This window comes from Anas platyrhynchos, chromosome 1 (assembly GCF_047663525.1).
Source record: "Anas platyrhynchos isolate ZD024472 breed Pekin duck chromosome 1, IASCAAS_PekinDuck_T2T, whole genome shotgun sequence".
In the NCBI taxonomy this organism is placed as follows: Eukaryota; Metazoa; Chordata; class Aves; order Anseriformes; family Anatidae; genus Anas; species Anas platyrhynchos.
In genome coordinates this window covers 21,885,189-21,901,824 of record NC_092587.1, presented here as the reverse complement: position 1 = coordinate 21,901,824, position 16,636 = coordinate 21,885,189, and the positions used below count along the sequence as shown (strand labels likewise).

The following is a 16,636-nucleotide window of genomic DNA, read 5'->3' as shown; positions in this document are numbered from 1 at the left end:
TCTGTGACTGCATTCTCTGATTCTCACATCACTCTGGAGCCTCTGGAGTCAGTAGTGCTCAAGAGGTGCAAAAATTTCTGTAGATATAAAGACAAGATCAGGATCTGCATATGTTTCAGATTGCCTCGGAAAAGTATGTGTGTGCTCTCTGAAACCGTGTGGTAAAATGTTATTACATTTTACTCACGTCATATTCCCTCCGGTCATGAGGTGCACACTATTGCCACAATTAAATATATAGCTCCGTGTTTATGAAGTTCGGTGAGGTTAAGCTCAGTACAATTGCAATTCCCTCATTTCTGGGAGGCCTGTCTGGGTCTGGATCACAAGGCAGCAGGAGCACCTCATGGCAGCTGAATGTAAAAAAAAACTTGCAATTGAGCCTAAAAAAGCATCATCCAGGTTCAGCCCTGGTAGCTGCACAAGGCTGTCAGCCGAAGATATCCCCTAAGCCCAGGAGGAGACAAGTGAACAGTCAAAGCAAATAAAAAAATGCTTGGGGAACTGATACATTCACTTCTAGATTTATTGAAAGAAACTCTCTCTTGCATTTGGATGGTTGCACATAAAGTGGGAAGAGTAACTCCAGGATGGCATTTGTACTATGTACTTCTGAAGAAGTAAATGTGTATGAAATGTATAAGGCAAATGTGCATGAAGTAAATATTAGTCCCTCCAGACTGCAGCTATTAAAATGGATTGCAGTGGTGGAGCAAGAAGAGAATTTGACCAAGAAGAGGAAATAAGCATTTTATTCTTGGAAAAAGAGGAGAAAATGTAAGAGAAGGCAAAAGGGAAGACAAGGCAAAAGGAAAGATAAGGCAAGGTAAAAAAAAAAAAAAAAAAAAAGAAAGAAAAGTAAAGAAACAAAATTGTCAATGACCATTTGGGCTTTATATACACCTACATCAATATATACATGAAAGCTTCAGATCTCAATTCACCAAGCATACTTTTCACCCATTTCAATTCACATGATTCACATGCAAGCCATCGTCCCTAGGCTGCTCTCAGCGTGACATTGGCTGGAAGTGTGAAGGTGACAGATGGAGTGTACCAAGGAGTTCAGAAATAGCGTAAAGCTTTTAGATGATAGGAAAATAGCATAAACAAATGTCTCTCTTCTTTCCAGCAGATTCTAACCACTGATATGAGTTACTCAGACAGTAATACTGCATCCAGTTCAATGGTCCCCAACACAGAACAGATGTGGACCTGTTGCAGAAGGTCCAGAGGAGGGTCACAAAAATTATCAGAGGGCTGGAGCACCATTCCTATGAAGAAAAGATGAGTGAGTTGGGGTTGTTTAACCTGGGGAAGAGAAGGCTACAGGGACACCTTACTGTTTCAATACTTAAATACTTTCAATACTTAAAGGGGGCTTTTTAGAAAGATGGAGAGAAACTTTTTACCAGGGCTTGTAGTGATTGAACAAGGGGTAAAGTCAGGTTGGATTGGGTTTTGAGTAACCAGGTCTAGTGAAAGATGTCCGAACCCACAACAGAGGGTTTGGACTAGATGGTTTTTAAAGGTCTTTTTCAGCCCAGATCACTCTATAATAAGTACAAGCTTTGTATACAGGGAACATGAAGTGAGATGAGTTACAGACTTTGTCTCTCCAGGACAAGTTTTGAGGGACTGGGAACCGCCCAAACACTTATGAGCTTCAAACAAAGAAGCTAAAGGATAGCATTTAGTGCCTGAGCATCGTACAGGAAACTAAAATTCTAGTATGCCAAACCCAGGGAAGGGGGTAAGAGCAAGATGTTCCTCTTGAATGATCCAGTCAATAGAAAAGTGGCCTTTGCACAAATGAGAGTTAGCCAGCCAGGCCCTCAGTAGATCCTACCAGCCAAACACAAACCATTTTGGCAGCAGGACTTCCAGACTGGCAAAAACATCAACCAATGTCACCTTCCATTATCCAGAGGAAGGAGCAACTCCTCGTCCACCAGAAGAGAGGCTGGCCCACGTCTATCTGTTCTATTTCCACAGTTACTCCAATGGGAAATGCTAAAAACTGTCAAAGTGCTGAAGGCACCAAGAAGCTCTGCAACATCCTCCCTTCCCCAGCTCTGGATTTGGCTGCATGTATCCAATGTCAGCTCTGATAGGGTGCAAATATGGGGTGAATCAGCCTGGAAAAACAGCTAAGCTGTGAGAATGATCTGTGGGAAGTCTCATAGGTACCTCTGTCTCCCTCACTCAACAGCTACCTTTCAGTACAGGCACTTGCCCTTGGTCCCTGCCTGAGCTATCCTGTTGGCCTTCTACCTTGCTGACCATGACCTTGTGTTGCCCAACCTGACTTCCTGGCTGATTTTACACTTCATCACTATGGATTTGTCTGGACTGTTGGCTGAACCTCATCACATGGCCAGACCTGTTTTGTTCTCATTTGGGTGAGGCTGTGTTACCAGTACATATAACCACTGCCTTTCTCACCTTGCTGTCCCTTCAGCTTCTGTCTCAGCTTCCCCTGTGAAGCAGCCCATTCTTGATGCTCTCTGACAAAATCAACTCTCAAAATGATGAGCCAGCAACTTCAGCTGTGAACAATCTGTCCTGAGATCTACAGAGAATTATTTGAGTGGGTAGTTACTGGTAGCTAACATATTCCCTCTGTGCTTTCCTCTGAAGGTCTTCTCCAACTATGTTTTCAGCAAGACCACTTCCAAGTTCTGAAAGCTCAATAAACAATTCTTTTGCACAATCCTCATTGCATCAAGCACCAGAATAACATAAAGCAAAATGCAATCTCCTTAAAGAAATCAAGGAATAAGATTCACTTCCAAATAGTTAATTTCTTGAACAAGTGTTTCCAGTTTGCAAAGTATCTCTGACAGGTCTAAAACAAACAGAAGATGAAATTTAATCGGTCCAATTTTGGCCCTTAATGTTTCAGACCCATTAAGGGCAGGGAAAAAAAAAATGCTGCTAGGTGGTGATGTCTCATGGATATTCACAAAATGACAGAGAAGAAGAATTGAAGGTGATCCATTTGGCCAGCAGAAAGGCTATAGATCAAGGTCATTTTTTGTGGTGCCCTCCTTCCTTTCTTCTCATGAGAACACTTAGATAAAAGGATACTGTGACTATCAATCAGCTTATGCTATCCACCAGATCATCAGATGGGACTATTGACCTGTATGTTTTATGTTGTAAAATCAATAAAAGAAAAGAAAAGAAAAAAAAAAAAAAAAGAATAAGAAAGAAAAATAGCAGCATAAAAATCTAAACTGCTGAGCATAGTATTTCTCAAGTTATCTTTGTTTGTGTATTCCCATTGAGTGATATAATATACTTCTCACAATTTTACCAGAGATTAAAATTTCACTGGATAACAATGTTCTCAAGAAATATGTAGTCCTGACATTTAGGAACCTCAGAGTAGATATTAAAACAATACTGAGCTTCAAATTGCAGGTTCAACTTCCTGAATAGAACTACTAGACATAAAAATGGATGAATCACATTCATCCTGGATATAATGAAAATAGGCATTTTTGCAAAGGTCCTGATCCTCCACGGTGGAGTAGTTGGGTCTGCATCGGCTGAGAATCTCAGCTCATGTCTTTGGTCTGAGTACAACCCAAACTGGATTATACTTCTACATTTCTGGTGAAGGACCTTTCTATTGTCCATGGTTAGTGCCACTAAACCAGGGCCTTATCCAGAAGGCTTTACTCAGGCAAAGATAACAGAGCTACTTCTGAGAGGAAGGTGTAAAAACAGACATCAGATGCAGGTCCAATATGAGACACTAAAGGGTATCATTTGTCATTTTTTACATTATTAAGAATATTTGTGCAGGATCTATAATTAAAACTAAAAGAGATGTCTCCTCTTTTTGCCAGCAGCTGTGTTACATCAATTAAATGGGTAAATAAGATCTTTCCCCAGAGGGGATATCACATGACCCTCTATTGATTAAGACTGCAGTAGAACGTTATTTGCAATCTTATTGCATAATGGAAATCAGGAGGTAGCTGTCATGGTTTCAGAAGACAAATTGCTGGTATCTTAGACAATTCATAGGCCTCTTTCCTTCTTGCTGCTCTTAATTCACAGTTAAAGCATGTCGTACGAGCCTTAAATTCTTAAATCAGCCTACTACACTGTATTCAACTCAAATCTGGGTGTAAACATTCATCTGTGTGGCCCTGCATTATGATGGATATTTAAGTGACCGTTCCACCTATCATTACTTCAGAACCATGCATTATTTAACAGGGTAACAAAACTTAAATTAAAAAAAAAAAAAAAAAAAAAAGCAGATGTGAGCAGATGTGAAATTAAAAATATATACTTCCTGCAGCATGCATGATTATTCCTGGGAAGAGCAAGCCTTCCCCACCAGACACAGATCCAGAGGTGATCCCCATATAGGATATTTTTAAGACTTGGTTCAATTTTGTATACTTGATTTTCATAAGGACACCAAACCATACAGATAGAACAAGTCCACTAGTCCCAAACATGTGCAGTAACTGCAGCCAGGCATCAGTTTTGAGACTGTAATGAATACCTGACCACAACCCAGCAGACATTTTGCTCCTCCACTGAACTATAAATCCATCATTATGCCCTTTGTGGAAGAACTGGAGGGAAGGATAGAAATCTCCTTTTAAATGACTGAAATATTCCTTGCCAGTTTGAGAAACCTTCAAAACAAGACAATCTTTCCTTACTTCTATTCAAATTTTCACTCAAAGAGAAGAGAAGAGAGGCTTTTCAAAATCAGTAACAACATTATTTAACATTACCAGAAGTCTGACCTCCAGTGGAGTTTGACTCCACTGAAGTCAAAGAAATGGCTTTCAGTGGTTGTGAAGTTGTAGGACATTAGGCAAGATTTCTGAATAGAAGGAATCAGTCTGAACAACAGTGGGCAGTAGGACAAAATAGATTCAGTGAAAAGGTTAGTCATTCTGTGCACAGAAAAAAAGTGCTCAGTTTACCATAATCTATTTACCACTGCCCAAGATTAAAAATCAAATGTTCGCTGCCCGATCTGATGATTGATTAGAATGTGTTCATCTTCCCATCTAAGTTAACAAGTTTAAAAGTGACAGGTTTACTTTGCCATCATTTATAAGAGCAGAGTTTAATAAAGTACATGGAAGGAAATGAACAGTATACCAGTAGAACTGTTGTGCAAAAGTAATCTCTCACAAAGTTATATCAGAGTCTGGAAAAAATTACTACCTTGTGAAAAATATGGGGGAGTTTAAGATTTCAAGGGAATCAAAAGATATTTCTGTACACTGCATTTGGCTAGACATGCACATCATTAGCACTGGATTATTACTGGCATATCTTCCTATTTAGGGAAATTATCTGTTCTTTCTACAAATGGATTTGTGTTTAAACCTCATATTTCATTCTCCTAGAAATCTGCAAAATAAATCTCAACCTGATCTTGATGAGCATAAACAATCAATGTGGAGGAAATGTGAGTAGCAAATAAACAAAAACACAAGTCAATAAAGAACTAAAATCTGCTCTGGTTGCTCAGAACTTCAAAGAGGCATTTGGCACTTTAAATTAGGGCCTGAAATCATTGGTTTTTCTTTCCATTTTTTTTTCTTTCTTTTTTTTTTTTTTTCTTTTCTGCTTTGAAAGGGCAAACCACTCTTTTCAGATTTCAGTTCCTTTGTTTTCTGAAAGTAAGGCAACACAATCACCTCATTTATTTCCTTTTGCTTACAATTCAAAAGAAAAATAGAAAATGTTCCTTACCTTAAAAAGTCTTAAAATATTTGCAACCATAATGGACACAGAACTTGCTGCAGCACCTATCACACCTGATATCTTGTCTGGCTTAGTGAAAATAGGTGGATCGCCGTTAGCACACTTCACGTCTGAGCCATCTTTTTCTATCAACGCTTGCACAAATGTTAAGGATTGCTCCAATGCATAAGTGTCCCTGGAACAAGTATCAAGGATCCGGACACCTAAGGTGATATTGGCAAGAAGATCAGGGTCTTTATTAATCTGATCAATTGCATATAGCATTGCCTCTAGTCTGTGGATCCCTTTTTCCTTCTTGAGCTCCCCACAAGGCACCCCTCTATCCCCTTTTGCATGGACAGGGAACAGTCCTCCCAAGATGATGTCCCCATCCAGTCGGATGGAGTGAGCATATTCCTGGCCATGAGTTCTTTGCATCAGGGTGAGAATCCAGTAGAATTTGGCTGTTAACAGGAAGAAACAATGGCAGGAAACTAATCGTTTTCCTTCGTATACCATTTTCTCTGAAGACGTTGTTGCTAGCCAGTATCCAGATTTTCTTCTTGCTAAAGGATGAGGTTGACCATTTGAAACTGCAGTTTCTGGAGGCTACCATCAGTGCCCAGTAAGTAATATAGAACCATATGGAAGGTAGAAAAAGGATCTCAGAAGTACATAAAACGTGTTTTACAAAAGATGTCCACAGAAGTCACGGGTTGATCAGCTTTTCAGAGGTGGTTTCCAACTGCTTCTAACTGATGGTAAAGAATAGGGTAATATCTCTGGTTCTGATGCTATGAGGAGGTCAGTAACTCATGTCCTTCTGTTTTGCACTGCAGCTGAGGTACTTCTGGAAAAAAAAAAAAAAAAAAGAAAAAAAAAAAAACAGTAAGAATTATTTAGTTCAGCAGTTTTATACCTGTCACACAGTGTATTTATTTTTGAATATGAGTTACTTTGGCGAGGTTTTACTTTTGATGTTCTGTAAGGGAGTAATTCTTGGCCTTCTGTGAATTTGAACACCTGGCTGCACCGTACTACAAGCCGAGAAATTGATGATACCAGCAGAGCAAAAGCCAAGTCAGGGCAACTACGTTTAGCTTAATGTTCAGAGCCTGACGAGTAATTCCTATTTACCTTGCATTGCATGACATCCAAAAACATATTTGATCCGTAACATATTGTATTTTCTGTTTTGCTGTATCATTCTGTTCCAGCCCACAGAAGTGCAATAGCTCCTAACACTTGCACTCCCTGAGAGGCTCTGCTTGCGACAATGGAGTAATCAGGGTTCCTGAATTTAAGTACGCTCTTCAACCGCTGCAGTCCAAGCATGTTCATTTGGATATTAAACTGATTATTTCTCCAGTGGAATTCACTATTTTCCAGGTTCACTATATATATGAAATACCCTCCCAATCATTTCAAAAGCTAAATTATATTTATGAAAAGGTAGTTGGTTTCTTCAGATAAAAAAAAAAAAAAAAAAAAAAAGCACAATGTATTCTGCTAGGAAAAGAGCTGAACATCCAGTATTCCTTTTCTCACTTTTTACTTGATCTGAGGTCCAACATTAGCAGGGTATCTATTCTCTGCTTACATTTGGACCACAAAAAACAAGAATGATGTTCTGCCCCCACTGACATCTGGAAAAGTCCCACTGATTTTAATGAGACCAGGATTTCATCCTACATTTCTAAGTACGTGACTGACACTGTTATAAAAATCTGTTATAAAAATTGCCACCACTTTAATTCTCAAGTGAGTGGCATTTGTTTATTTCAATATTTAACAAAATTACTTTTGCCTGAATGATTTTTTTTTTTTTTTTTTTTTTTTTTTTGATCTCTGAGGAGCTGAAAGAGAGAGAATTAATTTCACCTAATATTAGATGGGCACACTTTGGGCAGCCACATCTGAGGCAGTCTCTCTAGACACCTGTTACAGGTTATAGAGAGCAGAGGACACTCTATGGTGAAATTCACCCGGCTTTTTTTAAAACAAAAAAAAAATGTATGAAGAAATTGATCACACTGAACAACAGTCTACTCTGTAGATATGTACTTTGTCCCAAGTGATCCAACTGTTTTCTACCAAAATATCATCAAATTAGAAGAGACTTGATCTACTTATACTGTATTTCAAAGACATTTTCAATTATTTTCCACAAGATGTTGAAATACTTTGAGCTATCAAATCTCAAAATGTGGTTTGATAAGGTTTGAAACTGATCATCTGCTTTAATTTATTTTATTATGTCTTTTTCCCAAATGATAATACTAAGCTCATAAAACTATAAAACAGTTTTAAAATAGTGTCTATTTGAAAAGCTGAGAAAAATATTCACAATGGAAAGTCTTCTATTTAATGAGAAGGTATCTCACAGTGATCTGGTAACAGAGCAATGACTTGAAAATGAAACGTTTAATTGGTGTGAATAAAATCATTGCAATTGGGAACAGAAAAAGACTTTCAGTACCTCTTATTATTTAATTTTGCTTGAATTTGGCTCAGGGTTGGATCTAAATGGAAAAAAAAAAAAAAAAAAAAAAAAAAAAAAAAAAAAGTCTGTGCTGTTTCATGTGATAATCCTGTTATTCTTCATCAGCTCCTTTTGGGCACATAGTTTACAAATCTGTCCAGGCTTCAGCCTCGGGAGCCAAACTCAACATCAGTAACAAATAGAGAAACTTGAGGAATATCACTCCTTCCCATGAGCTGATCTAGTCCCATGGGATGCTGCCTGAGGACAGAATATGGCCCACACCAGAGAGATCACAAGAAGTATTAACTAGCCACAAGTGGCTGTTGACTTCATTGCCACAGTAGATAGACACAGCTAGGGGTTTCAAAACAGCAGCAAGTGAAAGTTGCAGCTGCACCTAAATCAGACACAATTTCCTTTCTGGTTCCACAGTGAGCACCCAGCTCTTCAGAGTACGTGGGTCTGTGCAGTCCCACCAGGGAGCGATCCCTTGAGGCAATAGAAGATGACTGCTCTTATTTAACACTGTACGCTGAACAAGAACACACCACTCAGAAAGTGAAAATGTTCATGAAGGAAAAAATGTTGTTTTTTCTCTTGCTTAGTCTCAGGTCAATCTCTTACAGCCAAAGAATGCTCCAAAATTAAAGCAACTGTCAGTCTTCATGAAAACCAACAGTGATGAATTCAGCTATTGCAATCCCAATGCCAACAACACTGGAGAAGCAAAAGTGAGCACAGCACCTTGACTCCAATACCTTATCTGGAACTGAATGAAATTTAAATGAATTGATAATTAGCATTTTTTTCAACATCGCAGTCTGCATAAGCATTAATTGCTCAGCCTTAGCTCGCCTGTTTTCCTGAAATAAAAATGCATGTTTCTTTGCTGCAAGTGTCCACAGCTCGTCTGTCTATAAAACAGAAATAAAATTTTAAAATGTTCTATTTAAAAATTTAAGACCTTTTAGTCTTCTTTTTTTTATGTTACCTAAGAAATAAAAGCTTTTATTACACTGCCTAATTTATTCATGCCACACTGCTTTTCACATATTGATTAACGTCAACTTTTACAGAATGTTATAAGCCTGTGTAGCTAAGTAGAAAGCATGTCAGCTAAATGAATTCCATTTTTATCAATGAATTTTAGTGGAAAAGCAAGGGCTGCTAAGCTATAAAGTCTGAATGAGTTTGCCTCATGTTCAGAGATTTCATTTGAAGTAAAATTCTGTCCTTTTCAGATTGACCATAAAAGTTTGAATTAATGCAAATATATTCACAATTTACCAGGTTCCCCTCTGTAGTAGCTACTGTTCACTGGGAACATGAGTTCAGAGAAGAAATTCACACATTTCCTCAGCACAGTTCAAGAGTAAGTGCAGCACAAAGCCTCTCCCCAGTCACCTTGAAATATATGCTTCTCCTGGTTTTAATTCATTAAAAATATCTGGTACTATCAGAACATATTGCTATTTTTAAAGTCAGCATTTCAGCACAGACCTCCACTCCTTCTGCTAGAATGTATATTTATTTTTAAACCGAAGGAGGTGGGGTACTGCAAGACGGGAACGTGGAAACTTCTGCTTGTGGTGTCTGGTTCTGCAATTACTTCCTTCGTGAAAGCATGCAGCATTATGAGACATTTGGTACACAAGGTTGGGCACCCCAGTGCCGTGATGCCAGAGCCAGTGCACCAGCACGTGTAGGGAGCCATCACTCCTTCACCCACAGACTCACAGCCCTTGCTGTGAGGTGGGCTCCTTTCAGGTCTTCAAATTTAAAAACAGATCTAAAAAGTGAGCTGAAAGTGACGGATACGTAAAGAAATAAATATAGGCAGGGTCTTTATTTTGGTAACAATGCTCCTGAAAAGGTGACCTACAGTTAGCACTGGAGTTGTGGCTGAAATCACAGAAACATTTCGTATCACCTGGAAATGTTGTTTTTAAAAAAAATCTCTCAATTACAGACAGCCACAGGAGCAATGAGTATTCTCTGCATCTTAAGCAGGAAAACATGTTCACTGAACTTCATGGAACATTTTTAAATTGGCGTTGCCAGCCAGACACACATGAACCTTCACTGAGAGACCCAAAGCAAACATATAAACAAACAAAAAATCTATTCGGTGGTGGGAAAAATGTTTATGAAAAAAGTATTTGCAATTTTGTTTGAGGCCAAAAAAATATATATTTGTCATTACATTTGAGGCACAGCTGGCACGTTACTAAAATGAAATGAAATTGATTTTCTGTGAATTAGAAGAGGAGAAGCTTGAGGGAGAAGACACGTTTCTACACCCAAAAACCAGTCAGATGTCCAGTCAATGCAAAACTGATCTGGTTTTAGTGAATGAAAGCAAAAGGACGGCATCTTCCATTCTGAAGTTTAACAAGAAAAATAAATGCAAATATGTTATTATTCTGGCTCCCTACTACTGATACTACTTCTGAACTATCAGATAAAAATTGCCTGGCTAACATTCCTTTTAGTGTTCATAAAAGTTGCCTCTTTCTCCTGCAAGGCACTCGGCAATGAACAAATAGCTGAATTTCAGCACAGAGTGGGTAAAGAGTTGCCACCTGCATACAGTAACCTGACACATATAGAAGATTAATAGGGTTTGCTGACAACAGAAGGGATTTCGGAAAACCTTAGGCCTTGACACTGCAGCTCCTAACTTGCAGAAGAATTCTTCACTGATGTAAGTAGTCTTATCTACCTCAGCTCTTCTGCAATGATTTGCTGTGCCCCTGCCACAGAGGTAACCTTTACACAATAATCAGGACTTCAAGGCAAGTCACCCCCAGCATCTTGTTTACGGGAATGATTTCTTCCCAGAGCACCATGAGAGAAATGTCTCCACTCACTCTGATCAGCCTCTTTTCAAATACCCCAGAGCCCCCATCTTCTTCTGCCTGCAAATATCCATCCTTCAAACAAGCTCCCCTGCTAAAGCAGCACAGGTCCTTCTGCCAGGGCGAGACTAATAGGAGCTTCCAATTTTTTTGGAAAGGAAACAGCATCAAATATTTTCCTCTGCCCTTGCCTGGTCTCACAGCTGAATAAACCCCATCAATATTAACACCTTCAGAGTTCCTTTCACCTCCACTCTGCCAAGCAATCATCAAGGAGATTCTCCCAGGCACCCTGCGAGAGCTTCCTCTGCTGGTTTTCTTCCCATTTTCCCCTCTTCCCACCAGACCCCAGATCCCCAGAGCAGGCTCCGGGAGCTCTGCCCGGTGCCCCTGGAGGGGCTCTGCCCAGAGAAGCGGCAGCATCCCGGGACACCCCATAACACCCCCTTTACCCCCCCCCCCCCCGGGGCTCCCCTTGCTCGCTCCGCCGCCCTCCCTGGCGAGGTGGGGGCAGGCAGCAGCAGCCCCCCGGCCACGCACCCGCTTTCCGTGCGGCTCCTCCGTGCTCTCCCGGCTGCCCTTCGGCTCCCGGCACCCCGGGGACGAAGGGACCCGGGACCCGAGGCGGTCCCGCCGGGCTTGGGGCAGGAGGGGGGGCACCGGGAGCACCCCCGGGGCTGGCCGAGCCTCCTCTCCCTTAGCATCGCCCATCACCGCGGCGTTTCTCCCTTGAAGGGAGCCCCCTATTGTTCTCCACTTTACTTAGCCGAGCTATCTATTTATTTATTTAATTTTTTATTTTTTTTTATTCCCCCTCCCTACCCCAGCTGGCGTCTGTCTTTGAGGGATTCCGGCACAGCCTCGCCGCTGCTCCCCCCGGGGCCTCGCTGCCCGCAGGCTTGCAAATGGTAATAATAATAAAATTATAATAATAATAATAATAAAATCAAAACCAACCGTCGCCTTTTAGTCAGAGCCGCCGGTGGTTCCTTCCTCTCCTTGCATCAACCGGTCAGCTTCACAATGCGCCTTCAATGAAACCCTAAATCTCTTAATGAATCCCCGGTCCCGGAGGTCGGGAGCTTGCAAACTCCGACGTGCAACCTCCGGCTTTGCATGCACTTCAGATCACCGATCGATGAGTTGAGTTGTTGGGGGGGGGGGGGGGGGTTGGCTGTGGGTTTTGTTGTTGTTCGGGGCTTTACCCGTGCCGTGCATGCACCTGCTGGGTCCCCGCAACAAGCACATGCCGGCGCTGGGGATGCCGCTCCCCGCCGGGGGACACCACGGACCCCTCGCCGTGGGACCGGTGACGTTTCTCGCTCCCTTCCCCGGGCTGGGGGGGACCCCAAAGCCCGGCCGTGTTCCCCCTTCCCCTCCCCACCCCAAGGGAGCTCGGAGCCGAGCGAGAAGTTGGAGCCCCCCGGTGCCCCCGGCTGGAGAACCCCGACCAAGACTGGGGGGAGGGGGGATGGCGGGGAACCCCCAGCCCCCTCCCCGCGGGGGTGGGAGAGGACCCGCTTAAGGAGGCAGGGGGGAGATGCCGCTCTTGGGGGCACCCCCATCCTCCCTCTTTGCTCGCTGCTATGACGGCACCGTGCCCGGGATCTCTTTCGGTAGAGCTGATAGGGGGAGGCTATCGACAATAAAAATGATAAATAATTAAAACACACACAAATAGTAATAATAATAATGCAACACAAAAGCCCCCGGCGCCAGAAAGCAGGCGGAGTGGATTGCCTTGCCCCAAAACCTTAAGTGAGGCAAAACTTGCATTATTCGTGGAGTCCGCTCGCCTTAAAATAAGACCTGCAGGAGACACACACCCCGCACACACACACAAATACCTTGCTGGAAAAGAGTTGCATATCCGTGTTACTGTAGAGGTCACTGGAATTAATACTGGGCGCCGATCGGGAATAGCATGAGGTAATTTCGGTACAACCCTCGTCTCAAATCGCTTCTGCCGGTAGCGTCAGCTTCATGTGCAGCTCAGCCTGGGACAGGTAGCCAGGAGAGCGGTTTCAGTGGTGCTGCATAACACTCGCGATCAGCCAAGCCGAACCCTCTCCACTGTCTCCTTCCTTATTCCTCCTCCCATTCCTTTAAAAAAAAAAAAAAAAAAAAAAAAAAAAACTTTTTGGGACCGGTGGCTCAGCCCCCGTGACGATCTCCACCCTCCGCCGCCGCTCAATTGCAGCGCCAGACCCACGCCGTGCCGAGCCGGGGAAAAGAGAACGCCCCCCGACCCCCGCCCCGCAGTGGCACGGCTCGGCACGGCTCGGCACGGCTCGGCACGGCTTGGCACGGCTTGGCACGGCTTGGCACGGTTTAGCACGGCTTGGCACTGCTCGGCTCGGCACGCCGCTGCCTTCTCTCACCGCAGCTCCTGCGGGGCAGTGCAGGGCGCGGTGGGGTGGGCTCGGCGCCGCACTTGTAGCTGTTCTCGGTGCTGAAGGCAGCGGCTCTCCCCGGGCCGGCTCGGAGCATCTTCCACCCCAACCCCGGCCCGACGAGGGCTGGGGCTCCTCCAGTCGCCCCCACATCCCCACCCCCGGTACCCTCAGACAGGCTTTGCCCGAGGGGTTCTCGAGCAATTTTCGGAAGGGGGCTGTCAACACGGAGGTGGGGCTTCCCAATACGCCCCCCTCCCCGTCCCCCCGCCCCGGGATGCGGTGTCCCCGCACCTTTCTCCCCATCCCCGGCTTCTCACGGGGGTGCCCCTCTCCCCCATGGGCACCGGGCAGGATTCAGTACCGCGGGGCCGGGGCCACCCCGCGGGGCGTGGGAGCGTTTTGCCGGGCCTCTCTGGAAGTTTGCATCACCCACCCCCAAAAAAATAACAAATCCCGCAGGCTCCGTGGGCGCGGGGTCGCTCCGCCCGGGGCCGCTCCCGGCCCGCAGCGCCCGGCGCAGCCTCGGTGCGAAGGTTCCACCTCGAGGGCAGCGCCCGCAACTGCAGCCGCACGGCTCGGCTCGGCTCGGCTCGGCACCGGGCTGCTGCAACGGGAAAACGCTCCGCACCCGGCTGTCTGCCTGAGCAGGGTGGCTTAGCAAGCTCCTGACAGCGAGCCGGTCGTTTCCAGCTTCCCGTTCCACGCTAGTCCAAAGATATTGTTTCCTTAATAAGTGATGTTTTGCTTTGCTTTGCCCCAAGTTGTCTTGCTTACTTGGAACATCAGTGATGGGAGGAGGAAGAATCCCAAGTGTGCTCTGCTATATCCATCCAGCGCTGCCATGATCGCCTTTGTTATATAGTTCTGCCTGAATTTATGCAGTAAAAGTCTTGCCCCAGGCAAGCCACGGGACTCTGACAATATCCGATGAGTCTTTCGAGCCTGTAACTTCTCTTTTGGAGAAGATCTTTTAGTATTGGTCAATGACACTGGGAAACTGGCCAGGTCTCAGACAGAATTTATTAACTCATGTTTGCATTTTTTTTTTTCTTTAGATCTTCCATGAAAGTAGACTGACAAGCTGTGATTTCGGTTAATCTATTACAGAAATATGAAATATAGTCACATGGGTTAAACCTCGATGTTCAGCCATAAGCAAAAGTCTTAGAGATCCTCCTTAACACCCATCAGGAAAAGAAGCCACACATGAATTATCTGTACTGTAGGGCAGACTCCAGCAGCTTCAAAGAAAGTTCATCAAATCTAATGGATGTTCTTCTTGAGCCTTTGTGTAAATCTTGCAGCTGGAGATGCAGGTTCAGGTCAAAAGACTAGGATAAGACAACCTCTGCTATGTTTCTGGCCTCATCACTGGCCTGGATGTGATCTATTGCATCTCCCTATCTTTCCCAGCCACATCTTTTCCAGAGCACAATTTTGGGTGCACAGGGACTATATCTTATTCTGTATGTTTACAGCAAGTAGCATAAAGACTGTTAGGCAGGAGTATGATAAATAAAACCATAACCAAAGAGATGAATGCTGTGTTTTGACTAAATACAAGCAGAGTAGATAAATATTTTGGGGGCGGACAGGAAGGAGGGAAGGAAAGTATGAGAAGCTTTGCAAGAAAACGGTCACATTTCCTGAGGATGTATGGCAGAAAAGACAGGCAATATACATCCATTATTCCTTGAGTAAGATCCCTTTGATTCAAGCCCAATGGCAGCTAATGGCAGCTTGTACAGAGCACTTATGTGAGGACTGGTGCCATCTACTACCTGCACAACTAACTCAGGCTGGAAGAAAACCAGTTCTGGACACCAAGCTATCACAAAGGAGCTCTTAAATGACCTTTATTTGAGTGAGAAGGCCTGATTCTCGGAGGAAGCATCTTACATGTTAGGTCACGGGCATGGATTAAAGGCAATACTAAAATGTCAGGACCACTGAGACATGGCCTGAGAGACTTCAGTTTGAATTACTGTGTAGAATAAATGCTTGCTGTAAATATCTCTTCAAAGCTAAGCAAGAACAAATGCACCAGTCCTTCTCTGTGCCTCCCTTTCTCCAACAGAAAAGACATCGTACTGACCTGTATCCAAGCAGTGATTTTGGCTGAGCAATTTGTGTTGGAACAGCATCACTCCACAACTGCACTCACAGATTTTAATGACATTCAAATGGGGCTGATTTTTGTAGCTTTGAAATAGTGTGAAGTAAGGCACTCTGAGTTCTAGGGCTGGGTTTTTGTGTGTTGTATTTTTTTTCCTATCCAAGTGACAGAAATGCAGCTTTTGGAGTTATTCAAACACAGGAATGAAACCTACTGAGGCAATAAAACCACTTGAATAATCACTTTTAGGCAAAGGTATGCTGATTAATAGCCATTAGGGAATACAGAGCCATAAAGCCAGTGACTTCCACTTAAGTGATGGTGGATGCTGGGTTCTGAGATGTAAGATGTTTTGGAGTATGGGTATTGGAATTTTTCAAGAAAACATAATCACTAAAAAAAGAATTTGACATACATGTCTTCTGTGCATTTCTCTAAGGCTAATATTTCTTCACAAAATGTATTACATGGTGAAAAAATAAAAGTGAGAGAAAAGGCATTTCATGGTAGTAACTATGACAAAAAAGTGTTATCTGGAGGCCAAAGAAAGTGTGCAATCATCTGTAAAATAGAACATACCTTTGGAAGACCCAAATTGTGACTTATTTCAAATAAACTTTTCAGCAGCGAGCAAGGGATGTCAAAGCTTAAACTATAAAAAAAGAAGATAGCCATCACATAGGAAAGCTAGCACTCTTTCCAGGGAAGATATTTTCAGAATCTGAATATTTTTAGTATCTAATTTCCAAATGTGTCTAACGAACTCCAATGTGCTGGAAGATGTAGCAGTTGGAAACCATCGCTCTGCCAGCAGGAGCGGCACCAGCACACCATGCTGTAGATGGGGGGGGATGAATCGCTTACATGGAGGGGGCAGCAGGAGCCGGCGGCTCTGCAGGGAGGGCATGCCAGGGGGACCATGGCAGGCAGGGGTAGAAATCCTGGAAGAGAAATGTACTCCTACAGCAGCCAAATGACTGAGCAGAGCAGGTCTGGTGGCAGAAATCAGGGCCAGCACAGCCCAGTGATTGCCAGAGCAGGCCGCAGT

The 16,636-nt window shown here is 43.4% G+C and overlaps 1 protein-coding gene across 4 annotated transcripts in view; it reads right to left on the bottom strand.

Annotated features, from left to right (window-relative positions):
* GRM8 (glutamate metabotropic receptor 8) overlaps nt 1-13,218 on the bottom strand; it is a 354,422-nt gene extending 341,204 nt beyond the window's left edge. For 2 of the 4 annotated variants that reach the window (XM_038172100.2, XM_038172096.2), the window contains exons 1-2: nt 12,924-13,218; nt 5,743-6,583 (exon numbers count right to left, since the gene is read on the bottom strand). In XM_038172100.2, the coding sequence (XP_038028028.1) occupies nt 5,743-6,252 (510 nt within the window). In that variant the 5' untranslated portion in view covers nt 6,253-6,583; nt 12,924-13,218. Of the gene's footprint in view, nt 1-5,742; nt 6,584-11,616; nt 11,791-12,033; nt 12,174-12,923 lie in introns of those variants that run through there. The other 2 variants (XM_038172110.2, XM_038172104.2) reach the window with 2 other exon arrangements.
* Between the last annotated feature and the right edge of the window lie 3,418 nt (nt 13,219-16,636).